Source organism: Clarias gariepinus, chromosome 21, assembly GCF_024256425.1.
Source record: "Clarias gariepinus isolate MV-2021 ecotype Netherlands chromosome 21, CGAR_prim_01v2, whole genome shotgun sequence".
In the NCBI taxonomy this organism is placed as follows: Eukaryota; Metazoa; Chordata; class Actinopteri; order Siluriformes; family Clariidae; genus Clarias; species Clarias gariepinus.
In genome coordinates this window covers 16,259,099-16,286,449 of record NC_071120.1, presented here as the reverse complement: position 1 = coordinate 16,286,449, position 27,351 = coordinate 16,259,099, and the positions used below count along the sequence as shown (strand labels likewise).

General features: G+C 37.3%; 1 protein-coding gene across 1 annotated transcript in view; it reads left to right on the top strand.

The window, feature by feature from the left end:
* The first annotated feature begins 14,031 nt into the window (after nucleotides 1-14,031).
* col27a1b (collagen, type XXVII, alpha 1b) overlaps nucleotides 14,032-27,351 on the top strand; it is an 80,985-nt gene continuing 67,665 nt past the window's right edge. The window contains exons 1-3 of the mRNA XM_053480961.1: nucleotides 14,032-14,466; nucleotides 18,012-18,082; nucleotides 22,726-24,005. Of these exons, the coding sequence (XP_053336936.1) occupies nucleotides 14,414-14,466; nucleotides 18,012-18,082; nucleotides 22,726-24,005 (1,404 nt within the window). The 5' untranslated portion in view covers nucleotides 14,032-14,413. The remainder of the gene's footprint in view (nucleotides 14,467-18,011; nucleotides 18,083-22,725; nucleotides 24,006-27,351) is intronic.

The following is a 27,351-nucleotide window of genomic DNA, read 5'->3' as shown; positions in this document are numbered from 1 at the left end:
CTAGGACCTACAGGTATATCTGCCTAATGCCCAGTGTTCAGATTCATCACGATCCTGAATTGGATAAAACTTCTAGGAAAGATGAATTCATGGTAGTATGTTAGCTCTGTCAAATGGAATTATTATTATTATTATTATTATTATTATTATTAGCGATAGTAGTAGTAGTAGTAGTAGTAGTAGTAGGATTAGTGGTATCAGCAGTAGTAGTAGTATTTTAAAAGTTTAGTATTTTAAAAGCAGTAGTATTTTTTTAAGAAAAACAACTAATGCAAGTAAAAGAAATAAAACAATAAAACAAATGTAGAACAAAGAAAAGTTTTAACATGAGTTCACAAAAGATCATGAGTTCAAAAAGATCTAGGAAGAGGTTTCACAATCGTGCAGTACAACGGGCAGCAGACGCTAAGTAACCAACCAAGAACATGTAGACCTTAAATAGGACATTTAATTGTTACTAACAGCACCTTTGGCAAGGTCATGTGAACTCTATAGATCTTTTATAGTCTCTTTAGGCTGATGAGAAATGAGGTCCAAGGAGGCCATCTGATGGCAAAAACCAGCACTGACACGACAATCAGTATTGTTTTATTTCTGACATTTGAAATGCAAAAGTGAATAATTTAGAAACCTCTAAAAGGATGACATTGATAGTACCAGTACAGTGGATAAACAGTAAAATATGATTAATTATCCTAAAACATGTAAAAGTAAAATACTTGTAAAGATAGTGCTAGGGCAGGACATCTGTGTTTAGTCATTAGAATAGATGACTGCTTAGTAAGGTCATATAATAGTTCAGGAATATGGAGCAATTTTAGAGGACTATTTAAAATTTCATGCTTTCCATGAAGAAAAGTTACTTCATGTTCCCACATTATGAGATACGCAGTCCAGCCAAAAGAAAAAGACAGGAAAAAAAGTCACCACCTGGATTTAACTAAACAAATTGTTAAGAGGCTTCCATTGGATAACTACTGCAGTGATTAATATGTAACAGCTGGCAACAAGTTATTTAACCAAAACTGATGCACTGACCAGCATTTCTTAAACAACCATGTCTGAAGACATCCTGTGGTCATGGCAAAACGTTACTTTCTTTCAGCAGGGTCAAATTATTGGACTGCATCAAGCAAAGAAAACAACTAAGGGGAAAATACTAACTAAAATTTGGTTAAGAACTGTTCAACTCATTATTAAAAACTGGAAGGTTCCATCTTTGTGAAAAAAATGTGGTTGGGGAAAAATACTATGATTGTGATCAGTGATCACTTAAAGCTCACTCAAATCCTTAAAAAAAACAACAGTAGAAATCACGTCTGTGTTTAATAGTGAAACTAAGAGCATTTCCACACGCACAATGCAAAAAGAACTCAAGGGATTGTGACTAAACAGCTGTGTAGCCTTAAGAAAATCGCTTAACAGTGAGACTAATCAGAAAAAAAAATCTTCAGTTTAATAGGGAGAATAAAGAATGGACTGTGGGCCATTAAAAAAAGGTCATGTGGACTGATGAGTCTAGATTTACCCTCTTCCAGATTATGGGCGCCTCGCAGTAAGAAGAGAGGCGGTGAAGTGATGCATCCATCATGCCTAGTGCCTACCATACAAGCCTGTGAGGATAGTGTTATGATCTGGGGCTGCTTCAGTTTGTCAGGTCTAGGTCCAGCAACATTATGTGTGATAAGGTCAGCTGACTGTGTGAATATACCAAATATATGGATTTGTTTTTCCTTCCATGATGGGACAGGCATATTCCAAAATAACGATGCCAGGATTCATCAGGCTCAAATTGTAAAAGAGTGGGTCAGGAATCATAAGACATCATTTTCACACATGGATTGGGATACTCAGACCTTAACCTCATTGAGAATCTTGGGGATGTGCTGGAGAGGGCTGTACACAGCGGCTTGACTCTTTTATCATCAATACAACATCTTGGAAAGAAATAAATGCAACTCTGGATGGAAATGAATGTTGTGATATTATCGAAACGATGCCAGGGATGAACATGTGCCGTAATCAAAGTAAAAGGCGGTCTTTTTGTGTTTTTACTGTAAACACAGAAAGTTGGTTTTACTTTCTTTATGTAAAAAAAAAAAAACTTTTTAAAAAAGGTCTAGTTTCCAATTAAATAATGGAATCACAAGTGGTTAAAGATGAGAAGCAAGTGGTTAAATCTATAACAATTACAATAGAATAAGGCATAAGCATTGTTCTTCAGTGATGTTATTTTGGCCTCCTCTCTGAGTGCTGTCATTGAGGTCAGATGGTCACAGCTGGAACTGATAGAGAGTTTCAGGAAACTATATACAACTGGAAAATATTCTCAACATACTTTTTTTTTTTTTTACTAGTTTTTAATGCTCTTTTGGGTGATCTGACAATACTGCATTATAAGTATCTGAACTCATGTAAATTATATTATTTACTGTACTTTTTCTGCTGCTTGATACACTCCAAACTACAAGCTGAGTTGGCCCAAACACAGAAATTCTAGTGGAACACAAATAAAACATTGTTTGGCACAAATATATAAATTGTTGAAATCTTAGGATGAGCTAGGATTTGTCCCAAAATGTTGATTTTCCTTTAGTGCCATGACTCTTTATAACGTGAGAGAAAAAAAATCCTGGCAGTACAGAAATCACTCAAACATATGGAAATAATAAGCGTTGATATGTTGATATGCGGAACCACATTCAGTTCTCTTCAGCCTGTTTTAATATATATATATATATAAATTTTTGGTATATTATTTATCTGAAAATCTTTATTTAGTTATTATTTATTTATACATTTAAATTAATAGCGTGCACTAGCATAGGAGTTTACTAACAAAAATGAACTAATTTCTCAATCCATTTACTGTACCTTGCTAGTTCTTCCTAGTTGTTCCCCACTGTAACAGTAGAAAAAAAGAAAATGAACATACAGTATAAAATTGCTGGACATATTTAATAAATCTGGAAATACATGCACTTATAAATTTTAAACTGGAATTTAAATAGTAGGGCTTGGGACAGCAGACGATTCATGATATCTTTGGACTTTTTTTGTGGAAAAACATTTGGAAACCGTTTGTGTGGATTTCAGCATGCCATTTAAAACAGCACAGTATTGTGCACCACATTTCCAAAATACGAATATGTTATATAGCAGACAATTAGTATATACTGTAAAAAGAGGAATATGGTATTATAAAAATGTTAGCACATTTACAAATAACAATAAAACAACTGTTAAGATGTTAAGAAGTTACTTATAACCTGTAGACTTCGAATGTGTAACAATCTCACTTACTCAATCCTTTCGTACACCGTTTAACCTGTACAAAGTCTCGGAAGCCTGGAGCCTATCCCAGGGAACACAGGGAACTAGGCAGGATACGCCCTGAACGTAGTGCCAATCCATTGCGTGGCACAAGCACGCACACACTCACTCACTCACTCACTCACTCACTATGGGCAATTTGAAAATACCAATTAGCCATGCCTCTGCATGTCTTCAGTTACTGTGTGTCTTTGGAAACCAGAGAACATGAAAACACCACACACACACAGACCCAATGTGGGATTCGAACTCTAGACCCTTCAGCCACATTATATGTAATACAATACTTCTATTTACAGAGTGGCAAATCTTGCGTTTCATCAGGTTATGTCGATGCTTCATGAACAGTGACTTTCAAGAAAGGAGGGAAAAAAATTCTGATCAAAGCTTTTCACAGAAGAAATTTCCTCCGCAGGTGGCAGTTGATGCTGTCGAAATTCTTCCTGGCCTCTAGTCTGTCAGGTTGATCTTTTTCCTTTTATCCCCTGATATAGATCACTGTGGGCCACATAGAGAGATGAAAGATGGATAATAAATGACAGGTATTTGTCCCTGTTCCCCAAATGTGATTTATTCGGATATTGATTGAATTTGTGGTAAGTCTTGTATTTGTCCAAAATGATCATGATTGGATTGTGCTTGAGATTGTGAGTTGATGAGAGATATAAGTGGGTTCTTAAATTTTTACAAACAAGCATTTAATAACTAACATTATTACCTGCAATGAAAGAACTTAGTTTCCAGACATAAGTCGTTTTCAAAGGTATTTCTGGCCTCAGATCAGTGAATCCTTCCATCCTGACACAAATGAGATTTCAATCTTACCCGAATAGAATTCTGTTTCAAGCCTCTTTCAGCCTCTCGGCCCGGAGCCACTGGATAATAAGCCTGGAATCTTAAAGGTCTTCCCAGCTCTGTTTGAGTAAAAAGTTAAGTACCTTTGAAAGATTTTGTGACCTGTGTACAAAGAAGGTTTCTAATGAGTTCAGCATTTCGAAAAGGTTGTCAGTAAATATAAGTCAAAGCATATTGTATATATAAAAAAGCAAAAGATTCTTAACATGTGTATGAGCATACTGGGTCGACAGAAAAGGCCTTGTGTGTTGGAGAACACAGACTATTTTAAAATAGGTGTCTGTTTTCGTCATCGTCTCCTAACAGTGAAGTGCGATTACACTGAAAGTGAATCCACCCATTTGGTCAGTGGACAGTTGTCTGGGTGGGGTGTGTGAAGAGTTTGGTGTAAATTCCACTGAGACAGTGAGCAGGTAGCAGACAACAAAAGTGTCCTAGTAGCAGGCAGCAGGGTAATTTTAGAGGGTGTGTTTGAGTAGTTTGGTGGAGCACTGTGTTTGCCGAGACCGCAACAAGTGGACCTAGTGTCAGGACACTGGAGCGTGTGTTTGCCCCCTTTGAGCTAACTCTAAGCTTTTGGCCCAAGTAAAAGCTAATTTGTTTTGGTCTGGTCAGTATGGGCTGGATGCTGTCAGAAATGCTGCTCTGAATGAGGCTACAGTTCTCGTGCTCCGCTTTAAATATTTGCTTTACAAGGGTGATAAATAGTGCAGGTTCCAGCAACTAGAACCATAGATAATCTACTTTTACAGTTCAGTGGGTCCAGGGATAAACTCTTCAAAATTCACCTGTAAAACTAGTTTGGACTTTTTTTCTTCTTAATAGTTAACCAAAATGTGGAATTTAAAAACTGTGGAATAATTAAACAGAAATGCACCTCATCACTGAGTTTTGTTTTGAACTGCATTGTAATGATGGTACTGTATATTCTCGATTCTAAAAGCATTTACAGTAGCAGAACCCAAGGCACAATAGTTGTAAAATTTGAAAGTCAACACACTCCACAAATTACCTCTTCGATCCAGTGTTTGCATTTTTTTTCCCTATGCTAGTGATGTTATGTAGTGATGGTAGGTAAAATCCTTCCTGGCCATGAAGGCCCATAGGATAGCAGTGATTTCTGTTTCCACAGCCCTTGTGCCACATGACCACAGATGCAGAGCTAGTGTATCACACATCAAGCCTCTTTACCTCCCAGCGTTGCAGCTGGTATCAAATTATACTGCTTGGTGACAGAGAAGATTTGCCCAAGGTTGTTACCTGGCGACTGTGTTGACAAACTCTCAACCTTACATTCACAATCACATAGAAACTAGATATGTAACAGAATATGAATAGATTTTTTTTTTTTTACAATAAAAAGGTAATATGTTCCAATACAGATGTGAAGGTTTACAGGTCATCTGGCTGAGACTAGAGGACTGGCATTGCTACATGCTTTTTTTCATATTTTGGAAAATAGACCAAACTAAAATTGTTAGAACTTATCACTCACACAGGAAGAAAGAACTGTTTGAGGGGCAATAAAAAAAAATTGTAAAATAGAATCTTATAAATATTTCTATTTGGGACAAATTACAAAAAAGGTCAATATCAGAAAGCATGAAGACAGTGCTGGGATTTATTCCTCTCTTGTTTTTCAGTGTTTCTGGGGGTGCCATTGTATGATTCATTAAGAAAAGACACAAAATCCCCTTTCTAGTGTAGGCCATGTACTGTATGAACATACTGTACTGTAGATATGGATACATATACAGATATCTGGGGTTTAACCGACTGATTAACCGACATTGCTCTCCACCTCTTTCATGGATAGATGAAAAACCCCTGAAAAACTCTATTGCTGAGTCTGCAAATTAAATTATGAATACTTTTTTGAGAACTTAAGAGAACCAGCTAAAGATAACAAATGAAGACTTTGAGGAAGGGCTTCCTAGTGCGTTTGAATGGAGAAAAGAAGAACTAGGCTCTTGTGACATATATCAGTTATGTGAGGTTCCCACTGGCTGTGACTTTTGAAGAAGAAGCATTATTAATATCTTATTTATGAAGATAAAAAAAAAGCTAAGATGATGTAACACCATATATATCTAGTGTGTGTGTTTATTTATTCTAAAACTAAATAAGGGGTTATTGTTGCTTTACACTGTAACCACAGAGTTTAACATTTCGAACAGAGGATGAAAATAGTTTAGTGAATTGCAATTTGTCCTCAGTGCTGTTTGTCCAGCAGTATTGTTTTATTTTTTATGTATAGTTTGGGGCCAAGATGAATAGAATGCTTAATGAGAATTTGCTTGTGGTCTGGCATTTGTCAACAAGAATACAATTATATTTGATTTATTATGTACTGGGTGATCATTGTAAATATCACAGCAGTAAATCGTGGCTGAAAAGACACTGAAATCGTTTGTCCGTGTCTTTGAGTCTCTCTTTTTGTAAGCATGATACAAAAGTTTAAATCATTAATAAATAACGTTATTAAATAAAAGATAAAGTTATTCAATATTGTGTGTGTTCTAAAAAGGGTCATATTATGGTCAGTCTGTGTTTTCTCCTTGCCAGTATAGTAATCCAAACCAATTTGCATTAGTACGAAGATATGAGAATGCATTGTGTTTAACTATAACTGTGGTTAACTTATTAGGACTCCCTATATGGATAATAGCTTCTTGTGATTAGCAATTTTCAGTTATATAACGAATATAGACCGTTTAAAGGCAACTGCTTTTGCTACGAGCCTTTAAAACAGACAGAGCTCATTTCCATACAACCAGTCAGTCAAAACTGACAGTACCAGCATGATTCTTGTATGCTGTAATTACATAATCATCTAACAAAGCATTTTGTGCTTCTGCCACTAGGAGGTGTTGTTTCCAGTTGCCCATGTGTTAGTCATCTATTTATCCATCCATCTATCCATCCAACCTCCCTCCATCCATCACCCGGGCTACAGTATGTTCTTACAAACTAATGTTTGAATTGTTTATATGAAATTATCACTATAACCAACAGATAAACTGATGAAATCCTGAAAACGAACCCAACATGATCAAGGTCACAGCAAGGTCAATTTTTTTTTCTTTTTTAGCCTCCTTCCTGTTTGAAATATAGTTTAAGGTTGTTTCAGGAATACAAATTAACAACAAGAAGGAATAGACTTCTTACTGGTGGAGGCATCCCCACTGGCATCTTTGATGTCAAGGTCTACTTATTACAAACCAAAGACGTCCAGACCAAAAATATTTTTATCCAATATGAACAAGTCTCCTCTTGATGTTAGAGGATGTTGGATGTAACTTCCTGTTTTCTCCTTTTTACAGTTCAAAATCTTGTAACTCTACTTGATCTAAAGTAAGACACGCTTCTTAACATGGTAATTAACATAGTAATGTTAACGTGATGCCAGAAAGATCTTTATAATGATTCCTTCTGCTTTGAAAACAACTACAAAACAACTTGTAACATATATTTTAGTACAATTTACGAAGCTAAGTGTGTCTTTTCTTTCTTTTCCACGCAATTTCCACTTTTCCACGCAATCTACTGTAATATTACCCAGAATGTTTTAAATCCTTGGTGAGAAATGTGTGAGAGGTCAGGAACAGATGATGAAACTTACTCTTCTCTTTTCTGTTTGGAATCAAGTCAGGAAAGAGGGCGAGGCAAGATTTGATTGCCTGTAGCTAATAATAGATTTTTGACAGCTTTTTCACTTTTACATTTACAGTATTTGGCAGATGCCCTTATCTAAACGGCTTCCAGAAATACTTGAAGGACATTTTATCATGCTAATACTGTACAAATAGATCAGAGCCTTTTTAAATACTGTTAGCCTTGTAGTGTGTTTCCTCAAGCATGCACCCTGGAGAGCTGCGGGGGTGTATTGGTGTAAGTGCTCAATTAAACAGACAATGTGTAGGTGCTACCCTGGGTAAGGTGACACCTAAAGCAACTGTTTACATTGTCTGTGTGGGGATCACCAATCCGTCTCCCTGTCTTTTAAGTTTCCATCTCTTACCCTGTTAAAAGCTCTTGCCTTTAGGCAGGTTCTTTCTTTTTTTTTCCTGTAACCTGCTTCTGGCCCACAATTTCTTATCAAATTCTCTATCAATTCTATTGCTTTCACTAATTTCAGGCTCCTTTCCAATCTTTAAGATTACTGTAGTAAAGGTAGTAAGATAATAAAGTCAGCATGTGCTGAATGTTTTATTATTAACAATCCACTTGCATGTATTTTTCCACCTCACTGATATTATTGAGCTTGTATTTCTTCCCTTAGAAAACAATTACCAAGCATTACCTATGATATTGTTCATATTAGCATTGTTATTACCATTATTTTTATTTTTTTTTTTTGGCCCTTGCCTTGCCTGATCTATGATTTTTGTATACTTTTTTTTCTCTAGATTTTGTCCCTTTCGTCACCTATTTAGATTATTTGATCTACAAGCTCTGGCACAGTTTTAATTAATTAATCAGTTAATTATTTAATAAATTTATTGATTTATTTCTGTCTGAACCTACCCAATTTCTCTAGGATTGGGTAGAGCTCGGTAAGGGGGCAATAGTGGCGACCTGGCAGTGGTAGAGCTTAAACCTTTGACCCTCCATTTTACATAACTTTAAAACTAGTATTTGTTTATTCTCTGAGAAATCCGTAGGCATATTTTCTTTAAAGAGGACCACAAATAAACCAAAACATTTGCACAATTGTATTAATTCAAAAATGTAAAATAAAAAAAAATTGGGTTGTTTGCATACATTATGAGTTTGTCAAGGCTACTAAATCATTCTAGTTATTAATACATTGTTCATGGGGGGGAAATCTCATTGCTTTTTTAGAGCTCTGCTGATATTTACTTCTTTTTTTTATGGTCTACAGCAATTCTTGTTCGTGAAGTTTATCTCTCAAAATATTTATTATTATTCACTTCCTACCAAATGGCTTAGTAACCAGCAATATAATTAGCTGGGCAGATGATTTTTTATCGCTAATTAAAAATTAAAGGACAAAATATGTGTATACAGTAGACTCGAGTTCTTAGGAAGCCATGCTGCTTTCATAAAAATAAAGTGCACAGCTGCTGATGTTAAAACATACAAATAATGTATACAATAATGTTCTGTAAAAGCAGCAAGTAAATTGTAAATGACAAAATTAAAAATGTATTTCAAATACTTTGCAACACCACTAGTGAGTCAGTGTTACTTCATGTATTATATTAGAAGGACACTTGTACAAGTGTTCCATTTTGTTTTGGCATTAATTTCAAAGGTCTTTATGGACTTTATGGTGTTTGTTAGATTTCATATTCAGTATGTAAAGAGAACTAAAGAAAAAATAATAGCACAGTAATGATGGCAGAGTATTATATGATACTTAAAAGCACTTTTTAAACTTTCTAAAATTGTAGAAATGAATGAGACGTTAAAGGTGAACTGCACCACAGGACAACATCTGTTGCCTGGAATGAAAGAATGTTTAGATAGGCTAATATGTGGTTTGTGGCCCTTCCTAGTAGGACCAAAGTGGGGGCAACCCACAAAGAAATGACTTGTGAAAAGTTGATTGATATTTCAACTAAATTTCCTGTTTACATATGGATAAGGATAACTTTTCCTACTCATACAGGCGCTCAGCTGAAAGTGGCGATGTGGGGATACTCTGCAAACAGCTTTTCATTAAAGCTTAACTACTTTTAAGATCAGAAAGCTGAGCATAATTTTAGATTTCCAAAAGAAAAGAAAACAATCTTGATATTGGACACTGATGAGGTTTATTAATAATTGGAGTCAATGTTACAGAGTTACAGAGTACATATTCATTTGTGCAAACTTGTACAGTAGAAATACGATTGAATTTCTGGCCACACCACCCCAGGAAAATCCTCTCATTTCCAGCAGACATTGAGCTTCTGATATCCGCTCTGGTACCAGGTCATAAAGCGCATCTGACATCCATTATTGTCCACGAGTCTGGCATAAGAAATAATACAACTTAGCTCAACACCTGTAAGTGGTTAAATTAATGTTGGTTGCCTGGTTCTTAACTGGCAAGAGCATTTTGTACTAGTTTTTCATTTATTGGGCACTCATGTATTTCACAAGGTGTTCAAAAAATTTCATGCTGATTTTAAACATTATACTAGACATTGAAACTAGAAATAGACATTAGATATATGTGGAAAGAAGATGAACTGTATGATTTATCCCGCAGTAAAAGAGCATCGACTCCAAACGGAGGTGAGACTTAAGCAGCCTTCCGACGTGCATCGTGCACCCTGCTCAGGTTCAGCACTAAGATGTGAGAGCCCTCTGTGTGTGACTGAGGGATCTGGTTGCATCGGGCTGAATTGGCGCTCTGTTGGGGCTCTGCTGCACACTCTCACTGCCTGTTTGTTGAGGTCGGGTCAATGAGGGCTCTATTCAGAGGAGGAATTTCACAGTAAAGGACGGCACTGGCACACCCGAGTCATGATCAGGAAAATGAAGCTGTGAGCCAACACATGAGAAAATTATGTAGATCACATCCAGTCGTTTGTTGTAAGCGTGACCGCTCATTCATCATGAAATGTTGTAAATATATTTATGCATGTTTATTAATGAATCAGAATTATTTTTAAACATTAGTTTATTACCGGGCACAGGTGCATTAATATTCATTTTACATGTTTTGTTCTGGATTTAAGCAATGTAGTGGTGTAGTTGGTTGCACTGTCACCTTACTGCCTGCCGCCAACCTCAACTTTGTTGAGTTGAACATGTTCACCCTCTGTCTGTATTAATTTCCTCTGGTTTCTACAGTTTTATCTCAGCTCTCGAAAAAATAATAGTAGGTGTGCTGGTTACACTAAATTGGCCTATGGCGAGAATTTATACATGCATAGTGCAAAGAGGCGATTCTAGAGTCTGTTGGGCCCTTGGGCAAAAATTTGCAGGGGGCCTCTCCAACCACCATCTATTAAAAATGATGATGACATTACATTATCTTATAAAAATAAATATGTTTCCCAGAACCCTAAGCAGTTGTGTTTCCTGACTGTGGACAAGCAGCGTCTCTTTTGGTGTGGTTGTACTCGAGATCCATCAAAAACCTAATCAGGAGTTAGAAGATGAATTTGTTATCATTAACACTCATACACACTTTCAAAAACAAACTGATGATAACAAGTTTATTAAGTAATTGTTCTTGAATATACCTACTTTTAATTATTTTTATGTACTGTAATCTGTAATCACAAATATGATGAGATGCAGAATCTAACATAAATTATAATAACTAGTTTATGTTACCTATAAACATCAGATTATCAATGTAATTTAATAGATGTTTATTCATTCATTTTCTATACATTTATTTTCTATACCACTTATCCTGTACAGGATGTGTTGCAGAAGCATGGAGCCTATCACAGGAGACTTTGGGCCTGAGGCGGGGGAACGTCCTAGACAGGGTGCCAATCCATTGCAGGGCACACACAATACAAGGGCCTAATCTACATGTATTTGGGAGGAAACCCACCAAACATGGGAAAAACACGCAAACTCCATGCATACAGACCAGCGGTGGGAATCAAACCTTCGACCTTGGAGGTGCAAAAACAGGTTTTGCTAACAGCATTTATCCAAGTTAGTTTGGATGAAACTAGTTGGTTGGTTTGGTCCTGTATGGACTATACTACACCAGTAACTATGGACTATACTACACCAGTAACCATGGACTATACTACAACAGTAACCATGGACTATACTACAACAGTAACTATAGACTTATACTACTTAACTATGAACTATACTATGTACTATAATATAGTACCATGGACTACTTTACTATGGACTATACTTAACTATGGACTATATTACACCAGTAGCTATGGACTATACTACAACAGTAACTATGGACTATATTACACCAGTAACTATGGACTATATTACACCAGTAACTATGAACTATACTACACCAGTAACTATGGACTATACTACAACAGTAACTATGGACTATACTACAACAGTAACCTTGGACTATACTACACCAATAACTATGGACTATACTACAACAGTAACTATGGACTATACTACAACAGTAGCTATGGACTATACTACAACAGTAACTATGGACATAACTACTCCAGTAATTATGGACTATACTACAACAGTAAACATGGACTATACTACAACAGTAACCATGGACTATACTACAACAGTAACCATGGACTATACTACAACAGTAACTATGGACTAAACTACTCCAGTAACTATAGACTATACTACAACAGTAACCATGGACTAAACTACTCCAGTAATTATGGAATAAACTACTCCAGTAACTATGGACTATACTACAACAGTAACCATGGACTATACTACAACAGTAACCATGGACTATACTACAACAGTAACTATGGACTATACTACAACAGTAACTATGGACTATACTACAACAGTAACTATGGACCAAACTACTCCAGTAACTATGGACTATACTACAACAGTAACCATGGACTATACTACAACAGTAACTATGGACTATACTACACCAGTAACTATGGACTATACTACAACAGTAACCATGGACTATACTACAATAGTAAACATGGACTATACTACAACAGTAACCATGGACTATACTACAACAGTAACCATGGACTATACTACAACAGTAACCATGGACTATACTACAACAGTAACTATGGACTAAACTACTCCAGTAACTATAGACTATACTACAACAGTAACCATGGACTAAACTACTCCAGTAATTATGGAATAAACTACTCCAGTACCTATGGACTATACTACAACAGTAACCATGGACTATACTACAATAGTAACCATGGACTATACTACAACAGTAACCATGGACTATACTACAACAGTAACTATGGACTATACTACAACAGTAACCATGGACCAAACTACTCCAGTAACTATGGACTATACTACAACAGTAACTATGGACTATACTACAACAGTACCAATGGACCATACTACACCAGTAACCATGGACTATACTACAACAGTAACTATGGACCAAACTACTCCAGTAACTATGGAGTATACTACAACAGTAACTATGGACTATACTACAACAGTAACCATGGACTATACTACAACCGTAACCATAGACTATACTACAACAGTAACCATGGACTATACTACAACAGTAACCATGGACTATACTACAACAGTAACCATGGACTATACTACAACAGTAACCATGGACTATACTACAACAGTAACTATGGACTATACTACAACAGTAACCATGGAGTATACTACAACAGTAACTATGGAGTATACTACAACAGTAACTATGGACTATACTACAACAGTAACCATGGACCAAACTACTCCAGTAACTATGGACTATACTACAACAGTAACTATGGAGTATACTACAACAGTAACCATGGACTATACTACAACAGTAACCATGGACTATACTACAATAGTAACCATGGACTATACTACAACAGTAACCATGGACTATACTACAACAGTAACCATGGACTATACTACAACAGTAACTATGGACTATACTACAACAGTAACTATGGACCAAACTACTCCAGTAACTATGGACTATACTACAACAGTAACCATGGACTATACTACAACAGTAACTATGGAATAAAAGTGATGGAGTTGTATGAAAAAAGTCGTTTTCCTGCTTTCCTTCCGTTTTGTTTGCTGAAAGCGTTAGTGTCAAATGAAAGAACGAAAGCTCATTTGAAGGAAAAGTTGAATGAATGGTTGTTTGTAGGAAGAAGACACACCTTCTGAGGGAACTTGTAGTAGCAGAGGCGAGCGGTTTGTCTTTCTCTCAGTCAGTTGAGGGCGACAGAGGGAGGCGAGCCTCTCCCGCGTCCCAAACCTCCCTCCTTCACTTCACCTTCCTTTGGCTTCAGACATCGCCTCGACAGCTTTTTGTCTTTTTTTGCGAATCATGTCTTCACCAAAATGGACTTATGTTTTTTTGCTCCAGTTTTGCGGAACGCGCCGTTTCTCACGGAGTCCCCCGTGTCGGGGCTAGTGAAGGAAAATCTCGCTTCGGCACTCGGGAGGGAGGACGAGCCGCTAATCTAGCGCACTTCCAGACGTTTCCGTTAACTTCAGACCCTCGACGAGAACTTAAGGGATAATTGGGCATGGAAATGCTTTCTACAGAGCTGTCATGTCTTGGCCGTAGTAAACCGCTTCAAAAAAGAATGAAGTAACCGCAATGGAGCCGGATAATGCCCCGCACTCCAAACTCAAGCAGGCTGGAGTCGGGGGGTGAGTATACCGAGATCAGTCAATGTGAAGAACTTCATCTGCTATCAGTAAATACAGAGTGGGATGTGGATAAAGTCAGACAGTTACCTGGCACTGCTGTCATTTATTATCAGACTGGACTGAGTGATGAACAGGGCATGCCTTTTCTCTCCAGCTGGCTACTGTCACATTTGTGGAGTCCTCAATGAATGAATGAGAAGAGAGAGAGAGAGAGAGAGAGAGAGAGACCCTAGATCCCTAACTTATTGGCTGTTTTATCAACAGTGTGTTGAAAGGTTAGGTTGTAACCAGACATCTTACCATGTCAGGTTACAATGTAACTTTATTCATACTAAATTTTTTCTTTGTCATATGTAAATGAATAAGCTCAATTCCATTGGCTCCCAGGAGTGTACAAAAATAAATGAACTAAACTGCATTCTTTCTTGTCCACCTATGATGTTAGTATTTGTCATTATACATACTGTACCACTAAGGTAGTTCATACTGTAATTGAACCCTAAGAATCACCTAATCAAAAAACAACAACTTCTTCAGGTTAAGGATACAAACTAAAGATATATGCATATCCTATATGATAACACTGTCACCCACAAGGAGAAATACAGTTTGGTTCCTTTATTTCAGACAATACAGGCTTCTGAACTGCTAGTCTGCTAGATAGGAAAGAAAAATCAATTTGGTTACATATCACAATTCATGTATAGCTGGCCTGACTCCAAAATCACTTACATGCATGCATATATGTTTGCAATTGAGGTGACGAAATGTTGCGGTTCCTCTATGATCTAACAGTCAGTTTGATCTAAACTATTCACACATTGGCAAGAAGCACAGCACCGTAGGAAGTCTGTGGAATAATTTTCAGTTTAGAATTGCAACAAAATCTGGAAAAAAAAACATATTGAATCAAGATATTTATAAAATTGTGATATTTCGAGTCGCAATATGAATCAAATCAGCACCTGGGTCTTATGATTATATCATATTGGGTGACCCCCAGAGATTCCTATCTTTATAGTATAAGGCACCACCTAATTCATACATAAGTGTCTGATAATCTCATATTATTAAGCATAACATCTTTTCAATAAATCCGCATTTCTATTTTTACACAGTTTCTGTGTTATAATAGAAAAGACCACAGGTTAAATATGCCCAAAGAATGAACATCAGCAATACACTTGTCATCAACATTGTAACCTGCTGTTGTTAAATCACTAATGATTTGTTAGCTAGACTTAGTGGAAATCATGTTAAGTAACACTAGGCAGTAATTTAATATTGCAAAGAAAAAAAATCTATTGCTCTGATTACTGCACCTATAAAATCCGATCACGCTGTTGGTCTTACATCACTTTAGCTTTGTACTATCAGTCAGATTGTACCCACCTGTTTTGACCCTGAACTCCTTTGGCAGTCTGGTAAGCATGAGGCTGTTGGAGTAGGCATGATGGGGATGACTAAACAAAAGTGTACACACCAGTTTCCCAACACTCAGTGCACATTTATGTTTTCCTGCCCCAAAGGTACTGGAGACAACTCATCAGCTAATGAATAAGCTTTTCATGTGCGTGTGTTTGAACATGTGAAAGGTTCGTTCATTAGACGTTTTTTTTTTCCCTGAACCTGGAATGGGAAACATTGGCAGACAGCATACATGATGATGTGCCAGTCTCAGAATTACTTTCCATACCAACTATAAATGTCTCATCTGGTTAATAAGAATGAAAAAGCAACATGCCCATTTTTTCACCTTGTGAGCTAAAGGTTTTAGATTGGAAATGAACTTAATTAAATACATTTGCTCTATAAAGTGCAAAACTTTCGCCACTCATGGTCATTTACTACAGTAGGTCACTGATATGTTGGAGTACCTGTCCTCAGGTCTCTTACTTTCAGTTTGACCCTCGGTACAAGGCGGGAGGCTGATCATTTTCTGGCTGCACAGTGAAAAGCAACAGATGTGAAGAGTGAGAAAGAGCAGCCCTCACTACTGGCCATGCTGCTGGCCATGTACTATCATATTCTTGGAGAGCCTTGGATAGTGGCTAGTCATTCAAATAAGCAGCACTACAGTCCAGGCTGGGAGAGGTTGAACTTTCTGTTGCTGTATTTGGGATGAAGGCAATGTTGCTGCAAAGTACTGCTATTAGTTCATTTGGCAAACTTTGAACACTTTGTCTTATTTGGTTTTATTAGTCACTTTATAAAAGCAAAGACACCTGCTGCTTGCAGACAAATATGCTATTCTTGGGCAGATTAGCTGTTGTTATTTGACTATGACAGAGAAGAAAAAGGGGGTAGCTAGGTGTAATCCAACAATCATGATGTAATCAAACAACATGCAGACACAGTATATACTGTACGTCAGCATAATATGCTTTTATCAGACAAATCCCTGTAGGATGCATGGCTTCTGTGCTTATATTTATTGTAAAATACAGTGCCTATGCCACAATTATAAGAAGCTAATATCAATACACAAAAATAAATAAATAAGGCACTGTTTTTAGAATTATTGGCATCCTCACATGCCTGGATAGAACAGCACTGAGCCTTTTTCTGTTCTGTCTAACAAGGTTGGAGACATTTCTAGAGAGATCTCGGGCCTTGCTCTGAGCGTAACATTTCATTTCAAGCTCTATTCTTGTGTTTATGCTTCTGGAATGTCTTCTTTAATTCAGACCATGGATTTTCAATAGGCCTTAAAGCCACAATCGAAAATGGCCTTTGCAGAATATTTTGTGTTAATCTGGAGACATGTTTGTGTTCATTATCTTGCTGAAAGGTTCCTCTATGGCCAAGGTTCAACCTTCTAGCAGAGAAAGCAATGTTTTAATGTAAAAAAAACAAAACACTATGAAACTTTTATGGTTAATCTCTTTTTTTTCCACGAGATCCTATGAACTATCTGCTGCAGGCTATTTCTTTTAAGACCTAATTGTATTAATAATAATTAAGTTGTTAATTAGTAACTTCTGTGCCAACATTACTTTTGCAAAATATTAAACAGTAGACCCAGAATGAATAAACCAAACCCCAAACAAAAAATGGGCCACATTATTTTGTCCTGCTTATAAGGTTTTGGGTCTCTGTTCAAAAGACAGGAATAATTTGTAAGCTTAATTGGACAAAAATTAAATATGATTTGCCAAGTTGCACTTGAATGACAATGTGTACTTTATGGTTTAGAAATTCCTGCTGCTCACAGCAAATCTAGATAATGGGTCACTGAAATGAATGAGTTTGCATGTCAAATGCAGTAAACAGTTTGAGAGAGGATGAGTCCAAAATGCAATTTTAAGGGGGAAAAAAAGGTGAACATGTTTTATTTTCATTCCAGTTCCCGGAACAATCATAGCAGTGCACTCAAAGTGACTGGAATCAGACTTTTGCTTGGGGCTGATAGATGATCCTGTTTTCGTTTAGAACGTGCAACTTCAGGATGTTCTTGTGAAATAATACTTCTTCAACTTAATTAACTGTGTAAAAAGGTTTATCTAGAAGTTATTGATCAAAAATGGCTTTATTTTTCTCCACAGGAGAATCCTATTTCTCTGCACGGTCCTCTACTGTACTTGTTACCTAGGCTTGGCCCAGGTACAGCCTGAAGGTAAATCTTTTTTTCCAGTTTTTTATATTAATATATCTTTTCTTAACTTATATTGTATTCACAACTTTATGCACCTGGTATTTCTATACATTAAAATAAATGTAACTGTAGTGGAATTGATAGCTTGGTGTAGCCTTACGACCATACACTTCCAGGGTCGTTGGATTGATCCTTACTGTCTGTGTGGGTTTTTGAATGTCTAAAATGTTCCCTTACTAAGATAGAATGATGACTACTGAAGATAAGTGATGTAGTTTTATGTATTTAGGATAGCTAAAATAGTTTAATGTGAATAGTACCATCTTGTTATCTGTGATTAGCAATCAAAATGAACTAGTTCAACAAAGTGAACTAGGTGATTTTTAATGCTCTTGTAATTGGCCACTGTTCTTTCTTACAGAGTTAAAGTCAAGGATTGTGGACTCTTCTGAGCATTAAAAAAAAAAAGCTAATTTCTTTAAAAAAATACAAGTTTTCCATGATTCAGAGGTCAGAGAAGCTCTGCTCTATCGCTACTGTTTTTCTGTGGCCTACTGTGGTCCAGCTTTGCCAGTGCTAACAGTGGCTTGATTTATGCAGAAGCCTCAGATCAGGTCTCCTCTGAGTCTATTTGTTTAACTTAGGAGCTTAAAAAGCTCTCGCTTCAGCACGAATATGCTATCCATCCATCCCAGTCTCACCTGAAAGTAGTCTTGTGCTCAAATTCAGAAGGCAACAGGGCGAGCCAAGGATATTTCTGCATTTGTGGCCACAATGAAAAACTGTCCATGTGGAATTACTCTGTTGCTCATTCAGAAGGTTAGCAAGAACCTCAACAGGCCAAGTCAAGTCTGTTTCAATATATTATTATATTATAGTATATATTTACTATTTTTTTTTTTCAGGACATGGTGGTGTTAACCATGTTTTTTTTTTCACATACCTTAAGTCCTGTATATTTTGTGTAGATAGGAATCCAGTGGTTTAGTGTTAATGGGACACGTCTGGGTGGAAAATTATTTGACTAGTTCTTCTATGTTTGCTCGTGTTTGTTTTAACCTCATGTAGAAGACCCTAATGGCTTATTAGACCTTCTGCCACCCACTCAGATATCTCCCCATCTGTTCTTTGCACTTTGTATCGCATGTAGGGGGTCATGCCATTCATTAAAATGAGCATTTGGCTTCACTTATCTCTAATGTACTGTATACTCTTACTCATGTCATATCTCTAGCAGTAGCAAAGTAATTATTCTTAACTCACAGCTGATCAAATGGCAGACCACAAATCGCCATGGTCATGTAACATTTCATGGCATGGTCTTTTTTAGTTTTTTTTTTTTTCCTTTCATTTTTTGAATATCTAATTGAATGGTGGTGGAAAATATAACTCATGTCATCTTAAAGCAATTAACAGACTTACAGTTCTACCACTATAAGCGTTTATGTCTAACGCTGATGGTCAGCTCATGAAAGACGCTTTTGTTCTGCCTTGAGTGCAAGGTTGATTTTTTTTTTCCATGTGTGGGACAGTCCATGGAACATGTTCTCCCACTACTGACCAAAATGTCCCTATTGCCCATGACCTCAACAATGCTTGACCTATGATAAGACCATTTCTGTAAAACATGGCTAGGAAAGTTTCTAGAAATCATTTTTTGTTATGAGACATGGCTTTATGTTTAACAGTTTTAATATATAATGTTTTTTTTTCTTAATTTTATTATTTATTATTTAGGCAGCGTCTTTGTATTTTTGGTTCCCAGACCCGGAGCGCTGAGCTAAGCAGTTCAAATGCGGTCTTTACTTTCCAATGATCCTGGGGACTTTCTGTGGAACATTGGTGTCTGCAGCTGGACCTGCAGCCCAGATGCTCTGATGTCTCATCCACTATGCTTAGAACATGTCATCGTTCTCATGACCTATTCAGACAGAACTCACAGAGTAGTGCTTTGAATGTAGCATGCTTGGCATCTGTGCACTCATTTGTTTGCTAATTCCCATAGCAAAGGTTTTACTTTCACAACAAGACCTGTCTTACTTGATATCTGGATCTTGTCACATCCTTAACAGATATCAGGTGGTTCTCAGCTGTTTGGCAAATGTTATTTGTCATCTATTTCTGGATTACAGATGACGTGTTACTATCATTTGATCCCAACTGAAATGCATGCATGAATTACCAACACAGATTTGATCATTTTCTCACTCACATGCACACGTTCCTTATTACAACTGAGCAGTTTATAAATGGTCTTGGCCCCTCAGGGTGGCCTTATTTGAGTGTGTTCATCAGCAGGGAGCTGTTAGGCAAAAATGTATAGCTGTTATATAATCATCTGGCCATCTGTTGCAGATGTACAGTGATGTATGTAGGAGGAAAATTACATACAACGTGTACTTTTACAACATGTAATTTGCAGCTGTCAGTCTTGTCCCATATGACTCTGATTAGGCATAATGCTCTATTGGTATCTATGTAAAATGTGTTGATGGCTACCTATGGTTTTAAGACCTTTTTTATATATAGTTAAACCTTTTGTTGCCAGCATAATTTGTCCTGGAAGCATGCTTCTATATCAGAGCACTCGTATATAAAAGTGAATTTTCCCATAAGAAATAATGGAAACTCTGACGATTCATTATGCACCCAAAAATATTCATATAGAATTAATTAATACAAAATGTAAAGTAAAAATAAAACAAATTAATCTACACTTTACCTTTGAAAAGAATCGTGGCAGTAGTGATTGAGACCAAAGAGAGAAGAAGAGAAGGAAGGGGGTGGGGGGGCGGCCACTGTGTAGGACGACTTTCACACACACACCCGCGCACACACAAACACCAGTTTATCGCTTAAGACTCTGACTCACACAAGCACGCGCACACACACAGACACATGGACACACATACCAGCTTACTGAATAGAAACTCTTACTTACACAATCGCGTACGCACACACAAACACACACACACCACACACGAGCCAGAGAAAGGAGAGGAGGAGGAAGGGGGCTACTGTATAGGATGACTTTTACACACACGCACACACACACACACACCACTTTACTGACAGAGACTCTCACTCTCACACAAGCACGCACACTCTGAATGTATGTTTTTACATTCCAGAACAACTCTGGAGATTTCAAAACTATGAAATAACACATATGGAACTATGTAATCAAGTAACAACAACAGCCGGTTGTTCTTTTTGTTATTTTAACACAGGAAGGTCAGATATTTTTAAATAGTTCTTGCAAGAACAGTATTGTCAAGTGCATTTGCAAAACCCATCAAGTACCATAATAAAACTGGCTCTAATGAAGACCATCCCAGGAAAGTAAGACCAAGACAGCAGAGGAGAAGTTCGTTCAGAGTTACCAGCCTCAAAAATCACTTCTAAACATCACCCCAGATTACAGCCATTATGAAGGCTTTACAGTGCATAGTAGAAGACGCATTTCAATATTAACTGTTTAAAAGAGGTTATTGCATATTTTGCCTTCAGCTTTTTTTTTATGTAGAATTAAACAATATCATCTGATTATAGTGGGTCTTGGTATTAGGCAAATACAACCTCAGACAAACAACAGCAAATGACTTTTTTTTACTGTGAAATTATTTATTTAGCATAAACTAAGCCAAAAAGAAAAAAAAAAACTATTTTCTTAGTACCCCCATAAAATACTAAGTACCCCCTTGCTTCTAATCTTCCCAGGAGTGGATGCCCTAGCACATTTATCCCTAGGTCAGACTGTGTAATGCTCAGAGAAAAAGCAAAAAGCCCAAGAGCTGCATATAAATACATATATTTTATATATCTACTATAAATACGAAACAGACCAATTTATTACTGTAGCTACACCTTGCTAGTATAAGGTTGCCCTCTTTTTGCCTTTAGAACTGCTTAAATTTGTCATGTCTTGGATTTAGCAAGGTGTTGGAAACATTTCTTAGAGATGCTGGTCCACATTTACATCATGCATCATAGCATCATGAAGTTACTGCAGATTTGTCAACTGCACATCTTTGAATCGAATCTCCCATTCCAGTCTTCTTTTGTACAATGTTGCATTAACCCATGCAAGATGTAGGCCCTTTTTTTTTCCTGTTCTTACCTGACAGGAGTGGCACCCCGCGTGATCTTTTGCTGATGTAACCCATCTACTTGAAGGTTGTGCTTTTAGAGATGCTCTTCCGCATGCCTTAGTTGTAACGAGATGCTATTTGAATTGCTGTTGGGTTTCTATCGGCCATTCTCCTCTGACCTCTGGCATAAACAAGGCATTTTTGCCCAGAGAACTGCTGTTCACTGGATATTTTCTCTTTTTCAGACCTTTCTCGGTAAAATGTAGATATGGATGTGTTTAAAAATACCAGTAAGTCAGCGGTTGCGGAAAAAATCAGAGCAGCCTGTCTGGTACCAGCAACCATGCCATGTTCAAAGTCACCTAAATCACCTTTGTTCTACATTCTGAATTTCAGTCAGTGTATTATACTTTATAGTTCATACTGTCACACATCATGAAACTTTACGTATCCTAAAGGTACATATACGTTATTTTAGCTGCGGCTTTATTGGGACAATTTGCTTGATATTTGCTATATATTCCTTTCAGGCTACAAAGGTTTCATTTAATGACTGCCTTCTTTCCTTTTTAGATGTGGATATCCTCCAAAAGCTGGGCCTGGTGGGAAAAAGACCTTCATCAGGGACGCGATCCACTCTGTTGGGCGTCATTCCATTTAAGTCAGGAGTTATCCTAACTCAGCGGGTACGCATTGAAGTGCCTGTGAACTCTGTGGTGCCAGTCCCATTGAGCACGGAGTTCTCCTTGATCTTCAGCATCTGCTCGCATCGCGTCAATAATGCATTCCTCTTCAGCATTGTGTCAAAGAGGAAGAGACTGCAGCTAGGGGTGCAGTTCATCCCTGGAAGAACTGTAGTCTATATTGGCCAAAAGAACTCTGTATATTTTGATTATGACATTCATAATGGCCAGTGGCACCACCTGGCTTTGGGCATCCAACCCCAGAGGGTCACTTTATATACTTCTTGTGGGAAGACAAGTGTACATGCAAATTTGCATTTAAAAAATGAGGAACCTCTGGATCCAGAAGGCTCCTTTCTTTTAGGCAAAATGAGCCAGAACTCTGTGCAGTTTGAAGGAGCCATCTGTCAGTTTGACATACATCCTTCTGCCAAGGCAGCTCACAACTATTGTAAGTACATTAAAAAACAATGCAGGGAAGCTGATACCTATCGAACAAACCTACCGCCACTTTTACCACTGCTGCACCTGGATCCCAATATCTCTGTCACTCTGCGGACCCCGATGAGCATAACTGAGCTAATCAACAAAGTTATTACTCCTAGCCTGTCACAGGATAAAGTAAGGATTAATGCTGAAATCTCAGGAGGACCTAATACATCCATTCTAACGATATCCAAGTATGGATCCTTGTCTCAGCCTGTGCAGGGAACGGTGCCTCCAAGGTTGTCCAGACCAACTTTGCAGATTCCCACACAGGCCAAAACACCAACTGTTACCCCCCTCCTTAGGACCAGGATATCCCCAACATTCCCCAAGCCCACCCAGAAGAGCAGTACTAAAAAGGGGGTAACTATAAAACCCCATAAATCAAAAGATAACTACATGCCTATGACAGCAAAACCAACCAGAAAGAAATTAGACAGTGTTCAACCTTCAGCAGCGATAAAACATCTATCCAGGGTTTTTCCAGACTCAAAAAGGCAGCTGACTACTATAGCTGTGAAGAGATCTGTTCCAGAGGTGACTACAATGCGGTATCCCAAGCCCAAACCTTTTGTACCTGTCACCCCTGCGGCCACAGATGGTCTTCAAACATTTGACCTCCAACCGACACAGTTTTCACTCCTGGCTGGACCACCTGGACTAAAGGGAGAGCCAGGACCACCGGTAAATTATTACAATCTCCATGATGTCTCTTTGCACATATTGGGATGTAAAATGATAAAAGATTGTCTTAAACACTTAGCTCACGGTTATAAAACATGATTTTAAGTTTCTTTTTTTTAAAATATAGGTATGTACTTCTATGTTCTTTGCTCCTCCAAATGAATGGAAAAGGTTTTCCCTAGGAGCAGTGCACGCTTATGTGAAATTTCCGTTCTAACATTCTGGTTAGAAGTTATCTGGCACATAAAACGTCTTCATCAGCCCTTTGGCATCTGTGCTGGAGGATTGGCATCCAGGTGATAGATTTTTCTTAGTGTGAGTTTAGAGAGAATGGAGCGTTTTAAGTGAGGGTCAAAGGTAAAAGAGTGTACCTAAGGGCAAAGGTTAAAGGCTAATGAGAGAACAGACATCAGCAAACCTATCATTTAACTCTTATTATAAAACAGCATGGCTAAATTTCTCAAATCTGTTGGTTGGTTAGATATGGATTATTTTTCTGCTGCTTTGACAGTAGTTGAGGTGGGGATCAGCTAATATTTAGGTGCATGTTTTAATATTTTAATAACGCACCACATAACTTAAGACTACGACTGATTTTACAATCGAAGAAAGATTTATAATTCCTAAGACTACGAAATGTTCTGTTAGGAGACATTTATTTCACATTTATGGAAGGTGTCAGCATTTTGTGATTGTCCTACAGTTTCCATCACAAGGAGAATCTTCATAACAGAAGTTTGCTCTTCCTGGTTTCTATATAACAAGCTACATTTTGATGTTTTAACATTTAATAGAGAGAGGGATAGAGAGCGAAACAAGACGAATAAAAAGTTCCAACAGTTATGTAAGTAATAAGAGGATTTTTAATATAAAATCCAAAAGAATAAATGTAAAAAAAAATAATGGTTGAAATTATTAATTAATTAATCATTCATTAATACATTTTAATTGCAATAATTGCCAAATTGCTGTGGTTTAGTAAAAACGCAATGGGAACATCTGTTATAGCAAAGAAATCCACTTCACCACCCATTCATTGAATAATCCTTTGGCTGGCGGCAATAATATTGAAATAACTGGCCTTGATTGCTGTAATTACTCAAGCAGTCTGATATAAAGGTCAAAACAGGCCTGTGACCTCAACATACAGTCTACTTTACACAGCAAGTTTACTTCCTATATGACTATAAAATGATCAGTTGTAATTGCAACATCAACATGAAAACCTTGAGCTTGAAAGACCAAATTGTTTAAATAGCTTTTAAACCAATAATATTCGACTTACAACAGACAGTTGACACTCCATTGTATGGAGATCATCCTTTCCTACCTCAAAACCTTATGAGTCTTATGGTATCCAGATGGCAGACGTAGCACCTTGCTTATTTTTATGAACCTGTGAAATGTGAATTACTGGCATTGGTCATGTGTTTTTACAGCCACCTTGATATTTTGGTGTCTTGAATTAGATTAGGTAACGGCCAGAACACAATCTAGATGCAGCTCTTAATAAGCTCAATAATTTGCTTTTGAGGATTTTTTTTGTATGTTTTAATACTACTTATTAAACATAGTTTCAGCAATGAAATATAAGTGTCTGGATGAAAACCATCATAATGGTCTGGATGGAAACTTAATCCACTTTAGTGTCATCATCAGTACATTTAGATTACTGGTGGTCTTGGTTCGAAGCCTATTTAAGTAATTATGCGAAAATTGCGGCATTGACTGTATGTGATGTATCTGGCTATAGGATGCTTACACTGATTTTCCCACTGTTAAACGGCAAGGTCACTGAGCAGACGTTTAGGGAACATTGAAGGCTGTGACGACCACCGCAAGATTTCTCTTAACATTGGCACTGGATGAGTGAAGCGATGAAACTGTTAAATGAAGCGTGCTGGAAACTGAGCTTTATAGTATAACATCAAATGTTGTAAACGTCTAAAATTATAACTGCAGTCCACAGACCATCCGGTTATGGTTCATCAGATGGCTGTGTGTGAAAAAGTAGGCTGCCTGCTTTACATCCTGACTTACCTGTGATATTAACTATGACCAAATCACTGAAAACCAGATGTTCTCAATACTGTGAGACAACAAAGTGCTTACTGCTGGAGAACCAGATTTCTAGAAAGAGCAGCTACTGTAGGTTGTGCTTTTTTTCTGTCCTAATCTCTCCATATTTTCATACAGAGAGACAGGGAGAAAGAGAAAGACATAGAGATATCTTAATACTGTTACTCCAACAAGGAACTGTGCCACGTGGAAGAGGGTCGAGGGCTGTCCTCTTTCCCTCCCTCCTTTCTCTCCCTTCTTCTCTGTCTCTCTGCAGATTCTGCAACATGGAGCTTGTTAGGCAAACCTTCGGAATATCCAAACAGTTCTTAGCTTTGCTTCTTGCATGTTACATGACTTTCAAAGGTTTGAGCAAAATTGATTTCAAGATTTTAAAACACAAAATGCTTCAAAATTAATAGACTGACTATAAAGTATGTCAACCCATGGAATTTTTTTTTTTTTTACTTCATGGAAACACTGAAAGCTTTCCAGATTCCTGCTACTGGTGGTGAGAAATATGACCAGGTATTGTTTAGATTAGAGATGGAAAAAGTGGAAAGACATCATTTTTTCAGAATGTTGTAGGATGTTGCCTGAAAGAATAACAGTTGTACAGCTCCTAGACCGAATAAATTTTCTCACATGCATGGATGTGGATGGCAGTTAAGCATGAGGCATTAGATGTACCACTAGCTTTTGTGAGCCACAACTGCATTATGGCACTTGAGCTGAAAAGTCGGGCCAACAATATGGCATTCAAGCCTCAAGCCTAATCCCCTTTCCTGTATCTTTTTCTGATGGAAGACATGAAAACAAAACACCAGCCTCGAAAAAAAAGGGGGCCTAATGTTGAAGGCTGACCTCTCGTTAAAAGTGACCCCTCAGTGCTCAGTTATTCCATGTGTGTAATCGGTTTACAGTTTGATCGTTTAGATCCATAATTAACAAGAGTGCCTGTGGTTACAGTTAGAGTTGTTTGCCAGTAAAATGAGGCAGACTTCAGTAAAACTTTAGAGGTCTGGGCACCGTTTACTGGCAATAAGGGGAGTCCCATGTTGGTTCTCGTGCACTATATTAAATTTACAAAAGACATATTCATAAGAAAAATTCCACCACTAAGGGGCTATTATTCAAAAATGGTTCAAAAGCTGCATATCAGAATGCATGTTTTGATTGAGACTTCATTTTTCATTTCTTGAACATATCATTCTGCATTACTGTAACTCTTGAAGCACACAAATATCAATATACTGTATCATGATACTGTAACATTCAACCCATGAAC